This window comes from Oryx dammah, unplaced genomic scaffold, assembly GCF_014754425.2.
Source record: "Oryx dammah isolate SB20612 unplaced genomic scaffold, SCBI_Odam_1.1 HiC_scaffold_8, whole genome shotgun sequence".
Taxonomy (NCBI): domain Eukaryota; kingdom Metazoa; phylum Chordata; class Mammalia; order Artiodactyla; family Bovidae; genus Oryx; species Oryx dammah.
This window is the reverse complement of record NW_024070192.1, coordinates 29,489,992-29,517,356: the sequence shown is the minus strand read 5'-3', so window position 1 is coordinate 29,517,356 and position 27,365 is coordinate 29,489,992. Positions and strand designations below refer to the sequence as shown.

Below are 27,365 nucleotides of genomic sequence, written 5' to 3'. Positions count from 1 at the left end.
ACACACACCACACACACACACCACACACACACACACACCACACACACACATACATACCACACACACACACCACACACACACACACACACACACACACACACACCACACACACACCACACACACACACACGCCACACACACACACACACACACCAGGGCACCCTTCTCTCTTTCTTAGGGAGAAGGATGTAGGCTGCAGGGAGAGAAGGCAAGCCCATCTCAGACAGGAATCTGCCACCAGATGCAGAACTGCGAGGAGGAACGGGAAGGTACAGGAACCAGCGTGCAGTCCACCTGACCCAGCTCACAGGCCCCTCAGCCTCTCTCCTGCCTCATCTCCCTTAACTGTCACCCATGGCCAGTCAACACGAGGGCACCAGCGAGAATTCAGGGGGCAAGAGAAGCCCGTCCATCTCTTTGCAAAGATGGCTGGCTGTGGAGCCCCTGGAAGCTGTGAAGCGTTCCACAGACGGGTGGTAGCTGTCTCTGAAAGCACGGAAAGTGACACTTTATTTATCTGAGTGGCACTCACGCCAAGCACAGGGCAGAAGGCTGTGCTGACCCCTGTAGCAGGATCAATACATGAGAGACAGAGCAACAACGCCCGTGGGCATCGCTGGGCAGACAGAGGAACACGTGGAGAGGAACAGGGCGGTGGGGGAGGAACACAGGAGGAAGGACACAGCCAAGACAGGAGGCCGTCACAGACAAGCTTCCTGACGCTGGGTCCCTTTCAGCTACCCGTGGTCCCCCAAGGTTGGTCTGCAGCCCAGACGAAGGTGAGAAAGTCTCAGATGGGCAGACTGGTCAACCTACCCCTGCTTCATTAACCATGCAACCTTTGGGGTGGGAGGGACAAGAAAAACCTCCACCTGGGACCTCGTGCAGCAGGCAAGTTCCAGCGTGACGGTCCCTGCCCACAAGGACGGTCAGCATCCCTGCGGGGAGGGGTCCAGTGAGGTCAGCGCCCCAGCCCCAGCAGCACAAAGGCCATTCTGTCCCCTCCTGAACACAGGGGCTTTGACAGGCTCTGAGTGACTCTATTATGAGTCCAGCAAGCATGTGGGATGCCTGTGGGTCCAGGGCCCCCCAGGCCGGACCACCTACATCTAACCTCACTGCTATTTGGGCTATTTCACTGGACACTGTGGCTCTGTCTGAAAAAAGTGCAGAGGTGGGAATGCGTCACGTTCGGCGCCCCGATAAGACTGTTCTTCTGCAAGTCCGAGAGAGGAGGCTCCCACTGCATTGCCTCCCGCCTTGAGACAGCCACACAGCAGGCCTGGGACCCCCAGGGGGGCAGCTCCAGGACCTTCTACCTCCTGAAAGCCCGGGAGACACGAAGACATCTGTGTCCATGGGGATGTCATAGGTGGTGAACTGTCATGGAGGGGAAGGGCAGTGTTGACCTGCTGGAAACACACTGTATTTGCCTCGAGGTCCATGGCTCACCTCAACAGTGTGCTAATTCATTGTCTGACCTACCTAAAGGGCAGAGCTCTCAAAGGGGAGGCCTGACCAAGGGAGAGGGAGGTTTAAACAGAGCATCCAAAGGGCAGGACGGTGCCCACCCTCTTGGCAGGGCTTCCGGATGGGGCCCACGTCCACCCAGCATGGAGAAATGCCATGACACCTGTGCGGACCAGCTGGACCCAGAATTTCCCAGCAAACAAAAAAACAGCAAAGGGAAAACACTCCATCTGTGACCTGGGGGACCGAGAGAAACAGGACACACAAGTGCAGTGACTGAGTCGATGGCTTAATTATGTGACATCTGCCCTGGGAGAATCTCAGAAGTAAAGGAATGTGTGCTTCACTTCAAGAAGCCGTAAGCTTATACACTTACAAAGCCAACGAGAAGAGACACACTTGATAATTATTGTTGTCGGAAGACTGATGTTTTAGGGAATATATCATTACAAGGCTGTCTGTGTGCAAAGTAACAGACGTGCCCTGGAATACAGAGCAGGCAGTGCCATACAGGAATCCCGAAAAGTCAAACACTTCCCCCCGTAAGGGGACTGTGTGGCTCGCGTTCTCAGCCACCAGTAGGTGGTGATGCATTTAAGAAGGTTCCCGTGGAATAGGTAAGCCACTGTCCCTCCTTCCACTCTCAGCCTCCAAGTGACCCCTGCAGACTCACACATCACCCCCCAGCCTTACAAGATGCTCATCTTGGCCCAGCCAGGGCGACAGCTGGGATGAGTCACCCAGAACCAGAGTTTCTAAACGTGGTCTCCAACTTAAATCGATTTCGAATCACTCAGAACAGAAAGGGCACTGGGTTTTTATTCCTCCCTCAGGTTTTTATTCTAAATGCCCTTTTGTTGCTGTTCAGTAGCTAAGTTGTGTCCGACTCTTTGCGACCCCTTCGACTGTAGTCTGCCAGGCACCCCTGCCCATGGGATTCTCCAGGCAAAAATACTGGAATGGGCTGCCATTTCCTCTTCAGGGAATCTTCCCAACCTAGGGATCAAATCCACGTCTCCTGCATTGGCAGGCAGATTCTTTATCATTGAATCCCCTGGAAAGCCCTTTTTAAAAGCACCCTCTTTAAAAAAAATGTGATTCTGATGTGCAGCTAAGATTGAGAAGCACCAAAGAGGATGACGGGGGGCCTCTCGAAACGTCTTCAGGAAACAGCCAAACTGAGAAATATGTAATCAAGGAAAGAAAGTTCTTACAGGTGAGACTCTCAGCTTATTATAAGTGGAGAAGGGATGATGCAGCAAGACAGGCAGCGCCAGGCAGAGACGGCTCCCAGGTCTGTAGTCAGCGGAAGAGCTCCACACAACCTTTTACCTGCCTTCCCTGCACGCTCACGCGCGTGTCTAGAGTCCACACAGCCAGGGCCTCTAGCTGCAACAGCCCCGGGGATGCTCAGCGGATTCTGGGGGCTTCCACCCAACAGGTTGCAGTGTGTGAAGAAGCATCTCCCCTGCCCTGAGTGGACCTTGCCTGCGGTGGCCGACATGCCTGTGGACCACACCCCGCAACTGTGGACCTACTTCCTTCTTTCCTCCCTTCCTTACTCCGTTCTACCCTTCTTTTTGTTTACTGCTTGGCTGTTTTTGCTTTTCTGATTTGTTCCTTGATATTTAGGGGTAATTTCTCGGCCTATCACCAGCCTTTATCACCATTGACCCTCCCCGAACTGTCTCCCTAGTTTGTTGCTATTGTTGTTCAGCCACTCAGTCGTGTCCAATCCTTTGCAATCCCATGACTGCAGCATGCCAGGCTCCTCTGTTCTTCACTGTCTCCTGGAGTTTGCTCAAATTCATGTCCATTGAGTTGGTGATATCATCCAACCATCTCATTCTCTGCCACCCTCTTCTCCTTTTGCCTTCAATCTTTCGCAGCATCAGGGTCTTTTCCAATGAGTTGGCTCTTTGTATCAGGTGGCCAAAGTATTGGGGCTTCAGCTTCAGCATCAGTCCTTCCAATGAATATTCAGGGTTGATTTCCTTTAGGATTGACTGGTTTGGTCTCCTTGCAGTCCAAGGGACTCTCAAGAGTCTTCACCAGCACCATAGTTCAGGAGCATCAATTCTTTGGCACTCAGCCTTCTTTATGGTCCAACTCTCACATCCATACATGACTACTAGAAAAGCCATAGCTTTGACTAGATGGACCTTTGTTGGCAAAGTGATGTCTTTACCTTTTAATATGCTGTCGGGTTTTGTCATAGCTTTCCTTCCAATGAGCAAGCGTCCTTTAATTGCGTGACTGTAGTCACTGTGCCCAGTCTCCCTAGTTCCTGGATCCTTTAGATCATGAGATGAGAAACACACAAGAGCAGGGTTGTCAGATGCTAAAAGTCACGAAATCTCTAAGGGAAGTCCCCACTCTCTTAGATCCCAACTAGAGTGAAAAGATGCTTCAGCAAGTTCAAATGCAACATTCTAGAGAGTTGAGGTTTCTTAGACCAGCTCTCTGGTTTTTTTGCCTGGAGGGAACAAGCACGGAACACTCTTAGAAGTATAGAGTACAACTGCTATTCTGGATCAACATTTCTAGTTCAGTAGCTTCCTATTCACAGACGGACTGCTAAGCTGACAAACCAATAACCGAAAATGAAGTCTCATGAGAGATAAGAAGCTAGATCTGGAAGGGATAATGCAAGAACAAATCAAGGGCTTCTAAATTCAGAGGTTTTTGTGGCAGAGTACCGAACTGCTTGGACTGAGTCCGGAGAAGAATCCAAATGGTGAAACAAGTAGGAATGAGTAAATAAACTTTAGATTAGAAAAACTCAATGCCTAAGAGTGTTCGGGCTGCAAGGAAGTACTCATCTCTGGACTCTAGTTTTGACTGAAAATGACCTTGCTAAAAAGACATTGTTAGAGAGTTTTAAGCTAAAATATCTCAGAGGAAAAAAGATAACATACTCCCTGTCTTGAGATGCCCCTTCAACAGTAACAAGTTCACTCCATCTGATGTTTTCAGTCTAACTACTCATCAGTTCTGACACAGAGACTCTTTCATCACAGATGTTTAGGAACTTGGGGATCAAAAAGGATGTAGATTTGAACTCATCCTCCATGGTCAATCAGGTTCAATGAAAGATCACAAAAAAAGTAGTTTCTGCCTTGGATCTTGTGTTCATTAAAAACTAGAGTGGATTCTGAATCTCTAAATATATTCATTCCATGTGGGATGGGAGGGAGTGGGGACATCCCAGTGTCCTTGCATGAGCTGCGCTTTCATGTAACCTCTCTCCTAGTCTCAGCTTATTTATCAGTAACATAACAAGAGTGTATAGAGCAAATATAAATATTTTATGAAACTTCTGCTTCCTAAATCTGTGTCCCTTTTTCTTGAGGACAGTCATTGATACAAAGGAGATGATCACTTCTGATATCAAACGGTAAATAGGGAGCCAAAAAAGATACCCCAGAATACATCCTAGTTCTCTGTTACTTCTGGAAATGGGGTGACTGATGGTCTCTGCTCCTAATATCCCCAGAAATGATTTCTCACGGCAGAATTAGTACTTTAATAAAGCTGGCAACACCCGAGAAGCTTAGCTGGTAAAATGAAACCTGTGCAACTAGCCAAGCTCTATTTGATTTTGAAATTCCAAACTGTGCACTTTGACCTGCTGTATTTAGGGATTTGAGGAGAAGCGGTCTTCTTGTTTACTTCCTTTTTCCAGGGAAAGGTAACTCTCTGTCTTCTAGAAAAGGGTCATCGATGTCCAACTTCAGGCTGTGTCTTGTCATACGGCCCTGCATAAGCCATGAGATCTGCCTGCTCGTCCATCCATCCATCTAGGACATGTGGGCTGTTTTCAACCCTCCAATGACTGCTTGTGATTTAGCAACTAAACAAGAGATGCTACCCACTGCCCAATCAGGGGTCAGAATTGAGAATACTTTACAGTCCCCAGATGTACTCCAGCACATACGGGGTTTGTGGGTTATTAGCCTGGACTACAGAATCCACCACATCCACCTCCTATGTCTCTCTGGTGCCCTGAGGACTCAGTCAGCTGGTCATCGATGGACAGAAGGATAAGAGGCAACAAAGCGAGACAAGGGCCAGTATCCAGAAACAAGAGCGGGAAGGCGTCACGTCTAGGACTCTGCACATAGACCGTGTGAATAACCTGTGCAAAGGGGGTTGCTTGAGGCAGTTCAGGGAGAGGGCAGAGTAGACCTTGGTGTCACGGTCCCATGTCTGGAACTGACCATGCATTACATGTTACACAAAAGGAAGATGCCGGTAAACAAGAGCCCAGTGGACTCCAGGGGCTGGAGTAAAGGAGAGGAAGAGTTGGCAGGTGGCTCCACCACTGCTTAGAGAGGGAGACATATACCCTAGAGCAATCTGGGCAGTACATTGAGGCTATTTCCACACTGGAGCTGGGGTGCTTCCCAGGGCACACAATATGAGCTACAGAAATCCAGCCTCGAGACTGGCCTCTATTCTATGGACACTCTCAACATTCACCTCCGAGGATGCATCCTGGACTGTAGCTCCGTCCCACGGTTAGGGACCCTCCTTCCAGAGCCCCTAAGTCCTATTCCCCATTCACCCCTTTCCATGGAGAGTTCCCAGACTCACACCCACACACACCCCTGTGCTGTATGAAATCCATCCAAGGGGAGGGCTCACGCACGTCAGTCATTCTGGAGCCACGTCCACCTGACTGACCATCCTGCATGCAGTCTGGGGGCCCCAGCCCCCACGGAGACTTGGTCCTCTCCAACTTACCAGCGAGGATCTGGAAGACCCCAGTGATGTAGAACCGGCCGCCCTTGGTGAGGGTGAAGAGCTGGCAGAAGAACAGGAACAGAGACAAAACGCTGAAGATGATGGACAGGATCATGGTGGCCTGGACAGACTGCAGCCATTCTAGGGGAGGAGACACGGGGTTAGGAAAAGGCGGCACGGGCCAGCCAGAGGGGCGGGGCTCTGCCAGGGGGCGTGGCCTAGGCAGCAGAAAGCCACACCCACCCCCAGGCAGGAGCAGCAGCCCTCTTCTGAATGAAACTCAGGCTATTCACTTTCCCACTCTTAAAAGTCATTCTTTATTTCATGCTTTCTTTTGGAGGAAAAAAAAAAGAGGCATTAATACATGTTTAATTGTAGACATTTTAAGAAAAGGCTGTAAGAAAATACTCAGTCCCACCACAAGGAGCTAAAATCAAGTTAAAATATATTAAATTTCCTTCCAGTCTTTTAGCCAAATGAGTTACTTACACAGATATGCGTATGTTCAAGGGGCTCTGAACCCTGCCCTCTGCCTCCTCTCTCTCTCTGTCCTCAGGGGGTTTGAAGGGCTTCTTGGAGCCCCTGGATTCTGAGAATAGTTCCAAACCACCGTTCAAAATGTCAGCATCCCCCAAGGAGTCAGAGAGATCCTGGGGACGGCTGGGACGAAGAAAATGACGTTGGAGCCAAGACTAATTTTGCAGAAAGTTGGAAGAAGATGCTGATGGGAAGAGCATGCTTTATTTAGCTATGAACCACTCGCTCAGCCACACTGTGTCTGTTCCCAGCTCATCTCGGAGAGGTCAGCGCTCAGTCTGGTCATCAGATAGGAGCACAAATGACAATTCCTTATCTTAGCTGAACCACCAGCCTTAGATCAAATCTCCAAGCATCCAACTGAAATTCAGGCAAGGAAGAGAACTCTGTAGTTCACCCTCTACTACAAATGAATGTCAATTCCAGAAGGAACCGACAAGAGGCAAAAACCTGGGTTTGGCATCAGGGACAGGAACCCGCCAGGTTCCCCCTGGAGACCTCCAGGGGCCTTGTCATCCTTCCTTCCTGCATCCCTCCTTCCAAGTGCCAGAGAATCCTGGGAGTGGGTGCTGCTCTAAACAAGGAGGATCAGATAGAGAAGACCCAGGGTCTGCTCCTCCACAGTCAGGAACAGACTAATGTGCACTGGCTTAGAAAAAATACATGCCTGTGCTTAGCATGGTAGGGAAAAACGTGAAATCTGGGTGGCTTATCATCAATACTTCACGAAGATGACCCTGGTTTGAGTTGCAAGTAGTTCATGGAAGAATTTTAAGGATGCTGATTAGGTCAACTGTGACTAGAGTTTCATGGAAGATTGGAAGAATCTTCTGGAAACATTTAGAGTTGGAAGAAGCCTGTGGGATCAGCTAACCCAGGCCCTTTGTACTGAGAAAGATTTCCAGAGCTGTTCGACTGAGCCCCATTGGCATGGCCAAGGTTGGGAGGCCCTTGGTTCTAGTCCGGTGTTCTTTCTACCTTGATGGACCATATACTTTTTTTAATCTTTGCAATTTCTTTGTCAATTAAGGTTAGAAAAGGATATCTAATGGGCTGTGAGCCATCCTGACTTCATTTTCACATTTCTCATTGAACCACTCTACCCAGTGTAGTAGGAGAAGGAAATGGCAACTGACTCCAGTATCCTTGCCTGGAGAATTCCATGGACAGAGGAGCCTGACGGGCTACAGTCCATGGGGTCACAAAGAGTTGGACATGACTGAGTGACCTTCACTCTGAGCGACTATCACTCACTCACTCACTCACACCCAGTGCAGTGGTTCTTCTGGAGGAGCAGTCTGCAACAAACCTACCGCCACCATAATATTATCTTTTTAATATTTATTTTAATTCATTTATTTGGCTGCACTGGGATCTTCATTGCAGTATGTGGGATCTCCAGTTGCAGCATGTGGGATCTTGTTCCCTGTCCAAGGATCAAACCCAGGCATCCAGCATTGGGAGCATGGAGTCTTAGCCACTGGACCACCAGGGAAGACTCTACATTTTGAATAAAGCAATTATCTAGCAGCCTGGTAGGTGAAGCTGCAAACATAAAGAAATCTGAGCCACAAAAATAAATCTAGAACTAAGTATAGAACTAAAACAGAGATCATGGGGAACGTCCTTCAAGGCACACCCTTAGAAGGAGCATGGCTGGTGCAGGCAACATCCTAGATTTCTTTCTCCAATTCTGAGATCTTTTCCTTAGTCTCTACCTCCACTCTCATTAATAACAGAAACTTCTGCCAGGGCTCACATTTAGAGAAAACTCAAAATCATACAAGTTAAAACTACATCAATAGGAAAAGTCTCTTAAATTTAATAATTTCACTAAATTCTTCTCAAAACTTCTTTTACCAGGAACTTGAATTTTAATGCCAACCTCATTACAACTGGGTTAATTTTCCATAAGTTAGTTCTCTAATCAAACCAGAATTATAAGTTAGTTCTCTAATCAAACCAGAATTAAGGAATCAAGGAAGTTTTTATTCAGTGGGCCTTGGCTAAAAATCTACTGTTTTGAGCTCTGGGAATACAAAGTTGAAGAAGAAAGTTTTCAACCTGAAGCACAATAAATAACACACATACATGATGAAAGTAGGATAAATTCAACTATATTATCAGTCACAGTGATGTAAATCATTATAGGATGTAGAATTCCATTCTAAATTATGTAATTCCTATCTAGAGTCTGATATGAGAGAGATACCTAAAACCAACAACAGTTAGAAGTTAAAACATTTTTTAAAAGAGGCACCAGGCAAATTAACAAAAAGATATAAATAATAATAGCATCAGACAAATGGAATTCAAACTGAAAAGATGAAGATGGCCAAAGAGGGATATTTCATAGGATAGTTCATGGTATTTCCAGTTTATCATAAAGAAACAAAAGTTATAAGCCTCTGTGCACAGTGTGACCTGGAAAAAATATAAAGCAACAAATGACTGAAGTATAAGATGAAACTGATACAGCTACAAGCACAGTGGGAGACTTCAGCATACCTCTCTCAGAATAGGTAAATCAAGTAGATCAAAAATATGATAAGATATACATTATTTTATGTCTCTATAGTGATGATGATAAAATTCTCAAACACACATGGGATAGTCTTACCAATTATGCAGTAGGCAACAACAAAAAAAACCTCAATAAATCTCAAAAGAAAGCACACAGGATGCAAATATAACTAAAGAAATACAGAAAGTAGAAATTCAAAACAAACCAGCCAAAATAAATTTGGAAATGTTAAAAGACTACTCCAGATAATTCCTTGGATAAAGAGATCAAGATGAGAAGTCAACCTTTCTTCAGCAAGGAATGCTACTGACAGTATGTACCTTAAACCTACAGGCTGTGGTCCCAGCCAGGCTAAGCCATGTGCTCCATCAAAACAGGCCTGGGTAGCCCCTGCTTAACTGGCTAACAAGAGGGACCAACTACCTCAGAGGACTGTGTAATGTTCAAATAAGAGTGTTGATATAAAAGCTCTGTACAATACAATACAAATAACCCCATTAAAAGGCTGAGCTCAGGGGGAGTAAATTAGTAGCTATAGATGATGGTGGAGGGTGGGGAGGGGGTCCTTAGGGTATCTTTATCTAGGCCACACCAAGGAATAAGGTGGACAACTGTGTCCACATAAGCCATTATAGGGTGCCAACCAGAATGCCATTTGAGAGCAGAGCCCATTTCAATACAATTCTGATACCAGTTCTTATGAGAGCTTCAGCGCAGAGGTTGGCAAATTATCTGTGCAAAGTCAAACTGTAAATAGTTTAGGCTTCTCAGGTCATGTGGTTTCCATGGCAACTGCTGAAGTTTGCCATCTTAGCACAAAATCAGCCTCATTCAAAACGTAAATGAGTGGGTGCGGCCTGTTCACCTTAACAAAATCTTATCTACACAGTCAGGCAGTGGACCCAGCTGGATCTGCAGGCCATTGCTTGCCAACCTCTGTTGCTGCTGTTCAGTTACTAACTCATGTCCAACTTTGTGACCCCATGGACTGCAGCACGCCAAGCTTCCCTATTCTTCACTGTCTCCTGGAGTTTGCTCAAATTCATGTCCATTGAGTCAGTGATGCCATCCAACCATCTCACCCTCTGCCACCCTCTTCTCTTTCTGCCTTCAATCTTTCCCAGCATCAGGGTCTTTTCCAATGAGTCGGATCTTTGCATCAGATGCCAACCTCTACTATAGCCAAATACATCCAACGTACAGAAAACAGTGATTAGAGTGGAGAGACCTGGATTCTGAGGAAAATGCTGTCCACTGCAGTCCTGTTTTAGACAAAGTCAAATTAATGTGAGGCCAACATGCCAGGAGGCGAATCTGAACTTCTACCCAAGCCCCAGGCCAGTGATACTCTTTTCTCTCAAATTGCAAGTTCAGGGTCATTGGCAGAGCCCATGACCAGCACCCACGGTCATTCTCCAGGCCTTGCTCAGTGCCCGGCAACTATTTGTGGAATGCCCAGTGACAGCGTTTTAACCTCCAACGTTGGTGCCGATCCCGGGAATTAAAAACCCCCGAATTCCTTGCAGACCTGCTCTTCTGATGAGCCTGTCAGGCTAATAGGGTTGCTGACAGCTTTCTGACGTGGGCTAGGCCGTGGCAGCCAGCAGAGACCCGCTCCTCCCCACCACAGAAGGGAAAGCTGGAGATGCCCAATGACCAAAGGTCAGATTCCTACCACCACAGCAGCTAAGCTATGAAGGAAATACATCTGCCCCCTCAGCCTTATTCTTAGCCCAGGGCCAACGAGCCGGCGAGCCAAGGGCTCAGGGAGGCTGCAGCCCTCTTCAGTGCACCGGCCCCTCTGCGTCCTTCTGCCTCCTTTCCTCCCAGCTTAGCGGCACACCCGAGTGCCTGCCCTCCCAGCCTTGAGTCTCACTCTGGCAATTCACAAAAGCTCTCTGACTCCATCAAGAGTGAAAGGAAGGGCAGTGGCAGTTGAGTCAGAGCATGAACTGGGGAGGCCGAGCCAGGAGGAAGGAGCCATTGGGGTGAATCACCACTGGGGAAGGGAGAGCCGCCCTTGTCCAGAATGCTGGGCCATCTTTCAAAGCAGCTGACCCGCCCGCTAACCTCCCTACCCGCTGTTGTTGTTTTGTCACTCAGTTGTGTCTGATTCTTTTCAACCCCATGGACTGTAGCCCTCCAGGCTCCTCTGTCCATGGGATTGTCCAGGCAAGAATACTGGAGCCGGTTGCCATTTCCTTCTCCAGGGGATCTGCCCGAGCCAGGGATCAAACCCACGTCTCCTGCATTGGCAGATGGATTCTTTACCAATGAACTAGCTGGCACCCTCCCCACTGACGTCCCACAAATTGCCACTTTCCTTCCTTCTTGGGATGGATGTCATTCCAGAGGCTGCTGACTTGCGAGCAGCCTCCATCCTATCCAGGAGGACTTTGCTGTATGTTTGCTTTGCCCACTGGCAGGAGCCGGATCAGGGACCAAGTAGTCCTTGCCCAGGGTTCCAGCTTCTTCCCATCCCACCCAGCTGGGAGCTCTGAAATTGGGCCCCAGGTTCACTTTCCCTGGGACCCACAAGGATGCAGCCAGAGGAGAAAGCCATATGGGGTCTTTCAGCCCACAGACCCTAGCCGGGAGCTCACAAGGATGAGGGAGACCATGGGGGAGGCTCTTTCAAGTCTAATCCTGGGGGGCATTTCAACTCCAGCTAAACCTCTGGCTGACAATGAGTGAACTCATGTTCCAGGCACTCAGCTGCACCCAACACCGTCACTTGGTTAACTGCCCTCCTGACCAAGAGGCTTCCTCATGGGCAGAGGAATTTGTTCCAGAGTCTAATTAATACATGTGGTTTGACACCAACAGTCTTATTCCTACTAGTCTTCAAACTGGAACAGGGAATATAATACAGTCATTGAGGTTCCGAGGTTACTGAAAATGTCCAGCTATTTCAGGCTTCCTCCATTCCCTGGTTGGAAAACTCTAGTAACAGGAGGGTCAGGTTAGGCTGTGTTTCCCAAAACACTGTTGTTGATTAAACAGAAGAATGGAGGGCTTCCCAGCTGATGCAGTGGTAAAGAATCCACCTGCCAATGCAGGAGACGTGGGTTTGATCCTTGGGTCAGGAAGATCCCCTGAAGAAGGAAATGGCAACCCACTCCAGTATTATTGCCTGGGAAATCCCAAGGACAGAGAAGCCTAGTGGGCTATAGTCCATGGGGTCGCAAAGAATCAGACACAACTGAGCCACCTAACACACACACACAGAAAAATAGAGGAAGTGGCTTCCATGGTCAAGTATATTAACATCCTTCCTTGGACACTGCAACGTACAGTAAAGTACTCAAGGTTCTGAAAAGTCTTACCATTAAAAAGAAAAGCCTGAGTAGATTTTAAATAGTCTTTTCTAAATTGATTGATCAGAGAACCCTTTGTGTTGGTGTTGTCAAGAACACTTGAACATGTGGAGTCTGGCCACAGACAGTGACTTCAGAAAGGAAGAGAGGAGAAAGATATTTCAATTGCCCAGGGGAGGTAGGGGATGTACAGAGGAGAAGGGGATGCCTGGTGGAGGGAGGGGTTCAGGATCTTTGAGTTTAAAAGGCATTCTCCATATGCAAACAATCAGAGGCCTTCTGTCCAAGCATCATGGAAATTAAGAGCCACCAGCCCCCCAAGCTCAGTAAACCATGCACTCTCCTCTCTCCCCACACCTACTGAAGTTCTACCCAATTCCCAAGGCCCAGCTCAAAAGCGGTGTCCACTCAAGATCCCCCCATGTCACAATTATATCCTGAATGGGAAGAGGACTCAGGATGCATGGGACGTGATGGGCAACCACCCCAGGTCTCGCCTCCACAGTTACCCTATTGGGCCATGAGGGCACTTGCCCCAGGTAACCAGCTTTTGAGAGGGAGACCCCATGCAGAAAAGCAGGGACTCATGGTGCCAATCCACTGGGGTGCTGAGAAGTTCAAAGTGTTCTTAGTTGCTCAGTCGTGTTCAACTCTGCGGCCCCATGGACTCTAGCCCAACCTTCCACTGTCCATGAGATTTCCCAGGCAAGAATACTGGAGTGGGTAGCCATTCCCTTCTCCAGGGCATCTTCCCGACCCAGGGATTGAATACGGGTATCCTGCACTGCAGGCAGATTCTCAACTGTCTGAGCCACCAGGGAAGCCCAAGAAGTTCAAAAGCATGTCTGAAATCTAAGGAGTTAAATGACCCGTCAGCCTTTCTTTAGGTTTGGCATCCACAGAGCCTAGCGGGGAGCAGAATGAGTGGGGTGGCCACAGGAGAGAGACCCCCTCTCCGTGCATCTACCTGCCAGGCCAACCACAAGCCAGCAGCTGAGCGGCATCAGGAGGCCAATGCCTCTGATCCAGAGACAACATGTTACACAGGCGGGGATGGGGGGCAGAGAACTCTCACCAACACCAGAAAGGTCACTGCAAGGAAGAAGCATCACTTGGAGAAGGGGAGACCCGGGAAGATAAAACCACAGCTTCCAGGGACACAACAGGGATTTAGACACCTTGAGGATGAGGTCCAAGCCTCCAGGCATGAATGAAGACAACCAGAAACCACTGAAAATTTAGGGGACTGACATGGCCTCAGCTGAGTGATTTCTCTTTTTTAAGTTGCTTTATTTTTTTATTTGCTGTACCATACAGCATGTGGGATCTTAGTTCCCTAACCAGGGATCAAACCCATGCTCCCTGCAATGGGAGCTCAGAGGCCCAACCACTGAACCACAAGGGAAGTCCCACAGCTAAGTAAGTTCTTAATGACAGTATCCCACAGCAGTTTGCCCCCTCTACATCATGGGCCCCTCCTCCCCAACCTTTCTGCCAGCTCCTTCCTGCCCCCATCAGCCACCAGATGTCACAAGACTCACACTGGACCCCTTGCTCCTTCCACCTCTCCTCTCATCAATTCCCCTGCAGACATTAAATACCCTCCTGCGGACACCGATGACCCCAAAGCTGAATGTCCATGCCAGATGTCTACCCTGAGCCACAGATTCCTAAACCCAAGTGCTTTGCTGACACTGTACCTTCTCAATGTATCAGCCAGAATGCATTTTCAAAACACAAATCAAATCATACCACCCTTCTGCTCCAGACCCTTCCGTATGTCCGGGCTGGCTTTTTCAGCATCAGAGCCTGTCCTCTCCTGCCTGCAGCCTTGCACTCAGTCATGCCGGCCCAGCACTGGTGGACACACCAGACTCCTCCCTGCCTAAGGACCTGGCCCTTTCCAGTACCTCCTGGAATGTTCCTCCTGTGGTTCTTCATACAGCTGGTCCCTCCCATCTTTTAAGCCTCCGGCCATGTGACTCTGGCAGGAAGAGGCCTTCTGTGACCAGCTGCTTCCTCCCTAGTGGTGCCCTGCTATCCGTCGCTCTGGCCGTCTGCTGCAGAGCACTGTCCACTGCCCACAGTGACTCATTCATTGTCTTTCCTCCATCTCCCCTGAATAACTGTGAGCTCCATCCACTGGAGCAGGGACTGGTGTTTCTTGTTCAGCTCCATCGGCTTGGTTTCTGGAACAGTGCCCAGTACCTAGCACACGCTCAGTCTAGTTAAAGAATGGATGAATGGACCACTCTGTTAGCTCTTTGAAATGAAAGGGAGTCTCCTGAAAGGTAGTGAGTCCCCTGTCACTGGTAGGATGAGCATATAATGGGTACATTGCAGAGGGGTCTGAAGTGAGTGACATGGGGCAGGGGGATGGGTCTGATGACCTCCCAAGCCCCTGCCAGCGTCAGAGTCTATGTGTGTGCTGATGAGCGCATACTCAGAAGGCTTCCTGCCAGGCATCCTTTTCTTGAGCACCAAAAGACAGCATCCACGCCCTCAAGCCACCCCATGGCCAATCTCGGCTTCTGAACTACAAAGGATGCTTTCTCAACACTGATAAAATCCCGGGAAAGCAATTTACATTTTTTAAAAAGCAAAGACTGAGCATCCAGCACCATATGGTGAGACACAGGTCTGCACAAGCCTCTGAATTTACTCCTAGGTGCTGGCATCTGATGAGAGACTCCAAGGGTTGAAACATCAGCATCAAGACGCCTCATCCCACCTCGCACCTCCCTTGCCCGCCGGGACCTCCGCATCCCACAAAGGCGTGTCAAATCCAGAGCCATTGCTGGAGCAGAGCTTGTGGGTCAGCCCAGGGAGCCACAAAGATGCTAAATTGCAAAACATGAGCCCCTAAGTGCAGAGGGCCTCCTGTGTTCTTAAAATTGTTGACCAAAAGCTGAGCCACAGACGAGGAAATGGTCTGATGTCCTTGCCGAAATGGCAATGCCACCAAACGGATAAACAAGATAAACCTGGCGATCACAGGAGATACAGTCCCAGGAGACACAGAGCACTCAAGTCAGGGAGGGGCTCCTGAGACTGGCCAGACTTATTGTTTTCTGACTTTCAATCCACAGGCCTGGTCTAAGGCTGCCCACAACCTACTGCTGGCCATAAGGTCGCTACTGCTGGAAATAGAAAGGTGGGTTTCTTCTTTGTAAGATTTCTGACATATTCTGCCTTATAAATGCACAGGATTGTTACTCCAATTTGGAATAGAACAGATGAGAAATGCATACAAGACAGAGCAGGTCTAAATTAAATCATGAAACTTAGAACCCCATCCGCATGCCACAGAGTCCTTCCTGGGATCTAGAAGACCCTGCAGGCTGGCTTGCTTCTCCATCCCCTGTGTTGTCCGTGCATCAGCTTTGCCAGGCTCCTTCCCACCCCAGGGACCTTGTCCTCAGGAAGTCCCACTGTCTGGAATCTGCCCCCGATTTCCCTGTGGCTGACTCCTTCCTGGTCATCCTCAAGAGATCATTTCTTCCCCACCTCAATCCCTCACCACACATCACCCTGCTTTATTCTCCTCATCCTTCCTATCACTGCCTCCTGATTACCCACATTTATTGACTGATCTGCCCAGTAAAATGGAAGTTCTCATCCACTGGCACCCTCAGTGTCTGCAGTGGAATCTTCTGCAAGACAGGTGTTCAGTGAATAGTCCTGCATGAAAGGACACAGGAGAAAAGGGAGGGGACCAGGGAGAAAGGGGAGAAGGGAGGAGAGGGGGCATCCTGAGGCAGGCAGTCCCTGATCACTGAAGTGAGAGAAGGCTGAAATGCCAAGATGAAGGGGAGAAGAGATGGGGTGAGGTTTAATAGGAGCAGATCATTCAGGTAGACGTATGGGCCTTAGCAAAGATGTTCATCTGAAGATGGAGACCAAATGGACCTCTGAGAGGTTTTAAATTGAGAGTGATATGACAAGGTTTGTATTTTTAAATATCATCCTGGATTCGATGTACAAAATGAGGAACAACGAAGAGAGAAAGATCAGGAGTGAGGAGGCTGCTGCAGTGGCCCTGGTGCGATGTGGGTGGGGATGGCGAGTGACCAGTGGACCAGGACGATTCTGAGAAGGGAGAGGAGACACATCCAGGCAGACTCTGAGTGTGAAGCTCACTGGACAGTGAGACAGCATCCACTAAAATACTGGAAACTGTCAAAGGGGGAGACTGGGTGGAGGAGGATGAAGGCTGGCTGGTTTGGGGACGCCTCTGAGACATCCCAGCAGAACTGTCCAGTGGGTGGCTGGCCAGGCTGGTCTGGAGGTCAGAAGAGAGGATTAGACTGGGAGGAAACAAGGATTCAAGAGATATCATGAAACAGTAAGAGCTATGAATGACTGGGGGAGCGGAAAGAAAGAGAAGGAAGTCGAAGGGTCATGCGATTGCCAACACAGGTCAGTGTGCTGCTGAAGGGACCCAGGACACGGCAGAGATGGACTGTCTGCAGAATCCTAAAGTAATTGGGCTCCACTCTGAAACAGCACAGGACACACCAGAGCTATTGTCAGAGTATGACTGGGTATGGACAGGGGTGGTCACAGCCTTGAAGAGAAGCCAGGCTTACTGGGAGGTGCTTGCTATTAAATTTCTGTGAATCAAGAAGTCATGCTTCCCATGAAGTCAAATGACTCCATCCTAAGCCTCCCTTGACACTAGGTGTGGCTCTGTGACTGACTTCCAGGAAAAGACAAAAACAGAAGTGTGTGGTCTATTTGAAGATGTTTCATTAAAAGGGAGGGGGACACATTCTTCTCCTCCTTTCTCTATTCTGTGGCTTGAAGCAGAGATGAAATGGCTGGCGCTGTAGCAGCTGTCTGCTCCATAAGGATTAGACAAATGAATGAGGTAGAAAGTGCCTATGGCTCTGACAGTTTCTTGGAATTGCCATATCTGTGTTAGGCTGCCTATTTCCATACTTCTTTTGAAAGAGAGAGAAATAAACTATCTTATTTAAGTCACTATCATTTAAAGATGTTTTGTTTTGTGAGGTCAATCTTAATCCCAACCGGAATGCTAGTCAGTTGTTGGTCTAATGCGTCCCTCCATTACCTTTCCCCTTGCTTTAGGTCATGTCATTGCCTCGACAGGGAATTGCCTCCTCCTTGCCTGTGTTTATTTAAATCCTGCCCATCCTTTGGAGGATGGATCAAATCCCACCTCCCACAGGAGACCTGCCTTCCATTTCCTCCCCTGAACTCTGGCTCTGCCTACCTGCCCCCACTCCTCAGGCATCTGGCCTATGCTGTCTTCATCCCCCCCGCAGTGATCTCCTGACTCCTCACAGAGCTCAGGACTATCGGGGCCAAAGTCCAGAGTCTACAAGTCCTTGTATGCCCTGGGCCAAGAGGCATTCAAAACAAGGTCATGATAAATATTCCCTCACTGGCCTCCTTCACCTCTGCCTGCACCCAGTATCAGGATAGAGCCAGGGATCTATATTCTAAAGGTATATAAATGCATTTAGATAATGGAAAAGCAGACAAAGTTGAGGGCATTTAGTAAGAAATCTAAAACCAACTCTAATACAAAGAGGGAGTTCAAGGAAAATCTGTCTCCATCCAACTATGTAACATAGATGTTTGACTGCCATGTAGTCAATGCAGTAACAAGCACCATTCATATAAGAAAAAAAAAAGAAGAATGAAGCCCTGCAGAGGTGCAGGGCTCCAGCACCACTCACACAAAGATATGCCCCTTCAAAAAAAAATAGCAAGTCATGTAAACCAATGCATTTTCACATAACAAACTTGTTGACATATTCTTCACAAACAAGTACCAATAAAAAATTACTTTCAATGACTCAAATAAAAGGTATGTTTGAAACATTCTAAGAGCAAATACAAACCAAGGTGACTGGTTTATGACTAACAGGGTTCACATGTAAAGGCAGTCTAATTTTTTTCTTAATTATGTATTTTTTTCGCCTCTTGTTTGGCACAGAAATGGTTAAACCCAATCCAAAAGGCAAAGGAGGCCCAGCGGCTTCAAATCCATCAGAGCTTAGGCTGTAACACAAGCTGACCCATCAGAAGATGAGAACAGAGATACTGACCATTGGGAAAGCTGAAATGGGAACATCTTACTTAGAAGTTCAAGCGCAAACAAACACAGCTTGTCCAGAGCTCTTCAAAAATGCCCTTCCTGGGAGAGAGGAGAAGGCACATGTAGGAGAGAAGCAGAATCTTGGAACCTCCCGCCCCAGGAAAGGAACAATGTGGATTTGGATAAAAACCTGAGATGAAACACTCCAAGGTCACTGTCAGCAAATCCAAGAAGATGAGCTAGCTGAGCGATGGGAAGTTCCCAATTGAAATGACACTGGTGCCTCTTTGGGAGCTGCTGGGAGGACAGTATAGCAGCCATTCCTAACTGACCGCGGCCGATGCAGAAGGCAGGCCAGCCTCATACAAATATCGCTGCCCTGCTGCAGTACAATTTAGATCCCTGCTCCTCTGCCGACTCATCCCTCTTGAAACCCAGCCGGGTTGGAACATGCCTGCCAAAACTGCCCCTTCCGGGCCTGTGAGTGTAGAATCCCCTGCCAACTCCACATGGCCACATACCACTTGGGGGAGGGGCCAGTGGGTACTCGGGGTCTCAGGGAAAGCCTTGTGGGCGGAGTCACCACGCATGGCCACCAGGTGTCAGTAGGGAGCAGAGCACCTCCCATTCTCAGCCTTCAGGGAACTTCAGCCAGACCTTGCCCAGGAGACACCGGATGCTGCGGCTTTGGAGCCAAGCAGTGCTCCGGCCACATGCTCAGACACTCCTGAGGGTTTCAGTTACTTGGCTACCAACTCACCACGCAGCCTCAAGGGTGGTTTTAATTCAATATCCTTCACAGACTCAGAGAAGAGAATTAAGAACTGCTCCCTTCCACAAGGACTGGGGTCTCTCTTTTCTTGCCCCAAGGAAAGCAGACACATAAAACAGTGCTTTCTACTGCTTGGCTATCCTCCTCGAGTAGTTCTAGCAGTTTCTCTTTATGTTGAGGTTAGAGATGTTTGGTTGGTGATGCTTCAGGGACAGTTTGGGTACATAGCCCAGAGAAGGAAAGTCCAGCAGTGAAACCGGACTCTGAGAAGTCAGAACCAATGGCCACTGCCCCGCCTGCCTTGATCAGCTGCATCTGAAATGGTTTCTCTCTCTGGCTATAGCATCTTCAACAGAAATATTTGATCAAGGGGCAGCTGTGGCCACAATGAAGCCTCATGTCCCGGCTGAGGACACATCCTTTGGAACATGAGACTGTGAAGAGCCTGGCCCACTGTGTCCTCAACACCAGGCACTGTGGCCCCTGCCAGAGTTCATGCTGCCACCAGACACTTCCCAGCCACCAAAAAGACTGTATCGTATTTATTACTGCCTCTCTATATTCACAGACCCCAGGGCCCTGCTGAGCCCTCCCTCCCTCTGCATACTGCAAGGATCTAAGAGTGTGCTTCCACTGCCAATTAATGCCTTTAACCAAAACCCAACAAAGCCTGGTTTCCAATATCTCACAAGCAAAGATGCTGAGGGCAGAGTAAAACTACCCCCGGGCTCGGCTTGGGGGCATGCGAACAGTGTCAATGCGCCAGCTTGCAACAAGGAATCACTCTACAGCTCTGATGGCTAAATGGGATCTCTGAGGCCCAAGACCCAGAGAGGAAGTCCTGTAACTGGAGACCAAAAGGGGCCCATCAATCCCCGGGACAGCCCCTCCATCACTGCACCAGGAAGACCCAGGGCACTCCTGGATATTCCACCACCAAACCAAACTTGCTTATTGGATCAAAACTCCCAGCAGAATCTGCCTGAGATTTTGCATCATCATTGCTTCTGCATCCACATTTTTTCACTCACTAGAAGAATTACACTAAGTGATGAGCAGGAACAGGAGGGCAGGTCTAGGGCTTCTCTCCAGGTAGAGAGAATGCACACTTCCCTGAGATCTCAGCTTAGCCAGTGAAGCTACCACCCCTCTCCTTTCATCTTGGCTTCCCAGCCCCTGGCCACATCTCACCCCAGCCCAGCAACACCGATCTAGCTTTTGAGTCTTCCAAGAACAAGTGCTTCTAGGTCTGGAGAGAGAGGCATGTCACAGACAGACCAGGACGAGTTTGTGGAACAAAAAACCATCCTCACCATTTGCTGATGACGAGAAACAGTGCTGGACACTGCCCATCGAGGAGGTGCTACAGTTTTGCCAGAGGTCAGTCGCGTGTCCATTGCCCACCATCCATTGCTAGAAAGAACCAGATACAGTAAGTCAGAGGAGGCAGTGAGGAGTGACAGAGACGGGGAGGGAGAAGACCAAGGCAAGGCAAAGAGCAGCCTCATCGACTGTCCAACCAGAGCCCATGGTGCTAGAGAAAGGGGAGAGCTGGTTCTCTGGCCCAAACCTGTTTTCAAGGGGAGGGACAGGGCTTTGCAAGTAAAAAGCACTTTGTAAGTGGAAAAGAACCTCACAAATATGAGTTGCTCTGTGCCAAGGTGTGTACGGCAGTAGAAGGAGGCATGGACTTAAGCCAGGACACCTGCATCCAAGCCGTCTCTCCTCCACTGATCTCCTGAGTGCCAGACCCCGTGCCACAGCCACTCTGAACTCATTTCCTTATTGGTAATTCCTGTCAACCTACAGTTAAGATGTTGGGAAGATGCTGGTAAGTGATGAATCAACTCATCAGTCCCCAACATAATTATTTTTCAATCTTTGAACCAAGCAAGAACATCATACCTGGGACTTGTCGTATATTAAGAAGTTAAGACCACAGTCACATGACTGCCCAAGTCTGGGCTCATCTTTAAGAAAATAAGTTTAAAACCTACTGAGCTGGATGTTTGCTGATTCTGTAATGCAAGTTATCCCAACGATCTGTTTGTACTGGAGGAGGCTTTTCTAAGGAGGTGCCCTGTCCACAGCACAAAACAGACCTGGGACTATGAACCATTAAGGAAAATCTAATTTTAACTTGCCAGTTTCAAGTCCTAAAGGCCGTTTTATGAACTAAGTCACCCATCTGATGGATGCCATTTGGAGAAAAAACAGACCTTCCTAAATCTCCACTTCCTTCCTCAAGGACAACCACCACCGTCCCCCCTCCCTGCCTCCCCCGCCCCATCAAGAAAAACGCTAAACAAGCTTATCACATGAAGAGGGTAGGGAGGACCCTGGATCTGCACTCACATTCTTTGGCTTAAAGAGAGGCCCGTGTGCTGACCTAGCCCAGCGCTTGCTTGCTTCCTCCCCACCCCTGAATCCGCTCTGATTTTCTCAAAAACTACTGAAAAGGCGCGGATTGCCAGAAACTGCAAAAGGCCCGAGGATCTCTGAGACTCGCGATCTGCGATCTGCAAACTTGAGGGGGCGTGGCGGGAATCGTGGTCCGGAGGCCAAGCTCGGGGCGAGCTCCGGGCGCCCCAACCGCGCGCGCTGCCCGGCCGGACACTTACGCTGACGATGGTGGACACGAACAGCAGCACCAGCACGGCCACGTGGAGGACGATGATACCCAGCAGCAGGAGCAGCATTCTGGCGGCGGGTTCTGCTCAGCGGAGTTTCCGTCTGGCCTGACAGGAGACACAGCCAAATTGGACGTGAGGTTGGGCGAACTGGCCCGAGCGGGCGAGCGAGGGAGGGAGGGAAGAAGGGAAGGGAGGAGGGAGGAGAGAAGGGAGGGGAGGAAGGAGGAGAGGAGGGAGGGGAGGAGGGAGGAGAGGAGGGAGGGGAGGAGGGAGGGGAGGAGGGAGGGTCCTGCGCTCGGAATGCCCGGGCCTGGCCGCCGCCCGCCCACCACGCCCCGCGGCCGCCGAGAGAGGGCAGCAGCCGACCATAGCATCCCTGCCCCGCAGCCCGCCGGGCCGAACATCTCTTGCTTTTGGAAGAAAACAAGCGGTACGAAGGACGCACGTCGAAATCTTCCCGGGAAGGGGGGTTTTTCCAGAGTGCCAAGCAGAGGCTGCAGCGCGCCTCCACCCACCCGGGCGCTCCGGGGGCGGCCCAGCTTGCGGAAGGGGGGCAGGAAAGGGAGAGCGAGCGCTCTCCCGGTGGAGTGGAGGTGGGGGCGAGGGGCAAGGGCTTAGGTCTCTGCGAGAGGCCCGGGGATACCAGCGGCGTGCTGGGAGGGAGAGCGCGAGGCGGAGAGCCGGGTCCCCAGACTGCTCGGCGTTTCGTTAGGCTCCGAGTTTCCACCCAAGTTTGGCCCGCGCGGGGGAGCCGCCCTGACCCCACCACCGCTTGGCAAAGACACCCGCGGCCCCGGAGAGAAGGCGCAGAGCCGAGGGAAGAGGAAAGAACCGCCCGGGAGAATTGCTGGGGCCGGTGCCTCCTGCCCTCCCCGGGCGCTGGTCGGGCCGATGCGCTCAGGGCCCTGGCTGGAGGGGAGCACGTGTCCGTGCGAAGGAGAGGCGAGGGTAACGGGGTGAGCCCCCCTAGAAATAAGTGCAGCAGCACGGAGCCGGCAGGACCTCTTCTATCAGCCACGGTGTGGTCCTCACCCCACACCTCACATCCCGCGTCTGATCTGCGGGAGGATCCGCAAGTTGCTAAGACGGAGCTGCGTTTAGAGAACTGCTGAAGGACAAAGTCTTAGGCTAGAAACAACGATTCAATAACTTCAGTGTTAAAGTACCCAGTCAGGCCCCTCCGTCCTCTCCTTCAGTAACACTTTCAAAAAAAAAAAAAAAAACCTGGAACGTGAGAAGAAATAAGCAGGGTTTTCTGACGTCTCCCAGAAGGTTTAAATTAAATCCAGTGACTCCTCATGCCGAGGAGGCGGGGGAGGCAAGTGGGGGGAGACAAGAGGAAGATGAACGGGCATGTAGCTAGAAATTGAGGGGGCCCGGGGGCCCTAGACCCTGAAGATGCCCACCGCAGGGACTGCTTTGCCAGCGAGTCTCCGAGTAGGCGACTTTCCAGCGGGACGAAAAGTCCTCCGCCCCTTCCCCACATCCAGACATCAGCACTCGCGCCCCCGGCGGTTCAGAGACCCGCAGGTTCTCCATACCAGACCTTTACAAGCCCCGCAGGAACGACGCCAGACCGGCGGTGTTCTGCCAGCGATCGGGGACCGCGCCAGCCCGAAGCCCCCTCGCTCCGCGCGTTCTGGCGCCGTCGATGGAAGATGCCCACATTCCTCCTCCGTCTCCTCCACTCTCCCGGCCAAAGCACTTACGCCTCAAAGGATAGCTGTCCCCGATCCTCAGAGCTGCCTCGGGCACACACTCCGTGCGTGCGCTCAGCGGCTGGCGTCCGCAAAGACCGCTGCGCTGCGGGGCTACGCGCGCCAAGCGAGGGGCAGGAGGGAGGCTCCCGGCGTTCCCCTTTAACGGGAACAACGCCCTGTCTGCGTCGCTGCGGTAGGGTGTGTCCCTGGGTCAGCGTGTGCAGGGGGGCGGGACTCGGGGAGGGGAGAGAGCAGCCGGGAGAGAGGGAGGGCAGGAGACAGCCTGGGCCTTACGCTGCGCCCCGGGAGAAAGTCGATGACGGCAAAACCGCTGGGACTTATCCTGGAAACTAGCAGACCGCGCAGCTTTCTCACCTCCGTTTCCCCTGGTTTCGCTAACTTTACCGAGACGAAGAGTTGACCGATATACTGGCCCCTCCGCCCCCTCCGCCCACGCGAGAAAGTCGACCAGAGGTTGCCCCCGCGGGTGCCCAGCGCCGGGCTCTGGGACGCACGCATTCGAACCGCGCCCACGCGGAGGTCCAGCCTGGATGCCCCTCCCACGGATAGGGGGAGATGGCACTTAAGCGCAGGCAGACATCCCTCCCCTGGAGTCCTGGCGCCCCTGGCCTGCCCCGGCGTCCTAGCGGGGCTCACCGGCACCGAGCCCGCCCGCGCGATCCCGTCTGCGCCCAGGCGGTGCGCCAGTTGCCTCGGATTCCCGGGACGGATCTAGCGGGCCTGCTTGGGGGAAAGTTGGAGGAGGAGGGGAAAAGGCTGCCCACTGCAGGACAGCGCGCCCGGGGGTCGCTGGGCAAATCCAGACCACAACCGGGTACGCTCCAGACGAGTTTGCTGGCTTGATGCCCGGCCTGGGCTGGCGTCCCCGGCCACAGGGTGGGGAGTTGGCCATTTGAGGTGGGGGAAGAGCAGCCAGGGAAATCAGCTGATTCATAGCCGGCTGAAGGCAGTCCGCCCAGCGTCACGGGGAGAGAGGATAGCCCTTCCGGGCGCAGGGTGGGTGCGCCCCAGTAAGAGGGGAAGACGCTCTGGGAGCCCGCCTTGATGCAGGAACGCGGAGCGGGAAGGTGGGCGTTACAGGTCTGCCTGCCAACGCAGCAGGTCATACACAAGTCATCAGCACCTGCCAGCGCTCTGTGTCACAGATCATCAGCGCTCTGAATGACTCAGATACCCGCATCTACTTATTTTACTATCTGAAAGCAGCTGCCTGTGGTAGCTAATTACACATTCTTAATAATTTGGAAAAATTCTTCAAACAATGGTCTTTCAAAAATCCTTAGATTAAAAAGACAATCCTTGGGAAATTTTTGTTCACTGCCCAGTGATACGGCAGGTGGGTTAGCAGGACTCTGAGGTGGTCTGTAAGAGGCGGTGTGGCGCAGTGGTTAGGCATGGAGGCTCAAACAAACCTGATTAGCCTGCTTACTCAGGGGTGTGAATTTGGTCAGTTTGCTGAGGTACCGGGTGCTTCAGTTTTCTCATCTGCAAACAGGACTGAGAATGCCCATTCTAAAGGGTAATGGTGTTGATTAAAAGAGATAGTGTGTGAAATACTTAGCATAGTGTCTGGAACCAAATAAAGGATCAGTAGTACCCAGGAAATTGTCACTATTATTATTAATATTATTTCACATTTAATCCTCATGACAACATTTTAAGGAAAGCCCGAGCCCCTAAACTAAAATTACTTATCAGCCCCCTAGATTGAAAGCACATTTGTAGGTAGGACTAACTAAACGAATGGGAGTGATCACTTTCCTCCTGGGTCATATTCTAGGCTGGGTTTGCCCTGGGAATTATTGCCTGCCTTTGTGCCATCCAGAGTTTTTATTTATTAAACCAACATTGACATGATCACCAGGTTCCCGGGATTATTCTAAGCACTTTATAAATATTAGCATATCTACTCAGGATTTTCTTCCTTTCTTGTCTTTTTTTTCCAGCTAAACTTCTGAATGAAATATAGACATCTAGAAAAATGCACACATGGTAAGGTATAGCTCATTTCTTCCTTTCCTTTGCACCCAAGGTTTTAGTCATTAACCACGTCACACAATAGTCACACTGCAGGACATCTGAACCCACCTGTCCCTGTCAATCAGTCACTTCACTGCCCCTCGCCTGCCTCCTGCCCACTCAGCCCCCAGCTGTGGAAGACAAATGCTGCCGCCTCGGGTGATGTCACCAGCTTGGCCACACCCAGATCCCCGGCCAGGGCTCCGTTACAAGTGGAAGCCTCTCCCCAACCTGCTTACAATCCAAGGTCACCTGCCAGCTGTGTGCGTGGAGATATTTTCCATCAGGGCAGGCGTGTCTGGTCCCCTTCCTCCCTTCAACTCTGGATGTGCCGGGGTTTCTAGGGGCTCCCAAAGGGCCCTTCTGGCCTCCTCAGCCACAGTGTATATCCAGCTCTTAACCAAGGATTTTAGAAACCCTTGGGTTCTCTGGTCATTTCCAACACACGCGCGCCATCTCCCCTGAGATCCTTTCCATTTGTGGTTTGCAGGGTGTGGGGCTGGGCAGCAAGCACTCTGTAAATCATGAGCACACACCATCCAGAGGCACAGTCTGCCAAGACAACTCACCGGGCCAAACAGGGTCACCCCTTCCTCCACGCAGCTCTCTTCACACTCAGACGCGTGTCAGGCAGGCCCCTCCCAGGACAGGGCAGCCGAGACACCAGCAGCTGGCAGGTCTAGTCCTGCTGCTTCCCACCAGGATCCCCGGAATGCGCCCTGGTGGTGCTCCCCAGTAACTGAAGCCAGACCAGGCGTCCATCCAGTTTATTCAGGGGCTGGTCCAATGCTGGGATATGTCATGGTGGCCTGAGAGCGTCTCAGCCTCTACTGTTTAAAGAGACAGCACCCAGCTTTGTGTCCTCACCAGAACACAATGATCCCAAGAGGCCCCTGGAGCGTGGGGAGCCTGGACTGGAGGGAGAGGAGCTTCAGGTGTGCCCGAAAGCTGGGATGCCGAGGCCATTCTCACTGCCAGTGCCAGCCTGTATCAGAGTAAAGTGATCACCCAGTCCTCCGTGCCCCCCCATCCCCAGTGAAGTCTGCAAAGATGAAACATAGGGTTGGCCAAAAGGTTCATTCAGGTTTTTCTTTCCAGCGTATACAAAAGCTCAAACAGACTTTGAGGCCAGTGCAGTACATTATGTGTATAACGTGTGAGCAGGTAGGTTTCATCCTTTATCAACGACATCATTTTAAGGCACTCAAACATTGCACGGGTCATCTCTTCACAGGATCTCAGCAAGGAACCAAATCAGGACCCCCATCCCAGCCCCCGGCCACAAAGGGCCCCTGCCACCTGCCATGACTGTCTAGACCTCTCTCTGCCCTGTCACACAGGCAGGCATTGAAACGCAGCTCCTGGAAAAGGGTTCCTACAGCTCTGTCTTCCCTGGGCTTTTAATCGGGTCAGGATTAAATGTTGACCTTCAGGAGATAATTCAAATAAACAAGCCTCTGTTGAGAACATTCTAACTTGTCGGGCAGGACAGGTTGGAAGAATGATGGAAAAGCTATGGAGAGCCACGCAAGGGAAAGGAGGGTGCTTCTCAGTCTCTTT

The 27,365-nt window shown here is 50.5% G+C and overlaps 1 protein-coding gene across 7 annotated transcripts in view; it reads right to left on the bottom strand.

The window, feature by feature from the left end:
- The window catches only part of PMP22 (peripheral myelin protein 22), a 28,179-nt gene extending 1,550 nt beyond the window's left edge, over positions 1-26,629 (bottom strand). Inside the window, exons 1-4 of one of the 7 annotated variants that reach the window (XM_040245932.1) lie at positions 26,375-26,629; positions 22,054-22,170; positions 20,746-20,845; positions 6,216-6,356 (exon numbers count right to left, since the gene is read on the bottom strand). In XM_040245932.1, the coding sequence (XP_040101866.1) occupies positions 6,216-6,356; positions 20,746-20,845; positions 22,054-22,131 (319 nt within the window). In that variant the 5' untranslated portion in view covers positions 22,132-22,170; positions 26,375-26,629. Of the gene's footprint in view, positions 1-6,215; positions 6,357-20,745; positions 20,846-22,053; positions 22,171-23,067; positions 23,085-23,606; positions 23,948-24,059; positions 24,077-24,140; positions 24,158-26,044; positions 26,061-26,374 lie in introns of those variants that run through there. The other 6 variants (XM_040245936.1, XM_040245935.1, XM_040245934.1 and 3 more) reach the window with 6 other exon arrangements.
- Between the last annotated feature and the right edge of the window lie 736 nt (positions 26,630-27,365).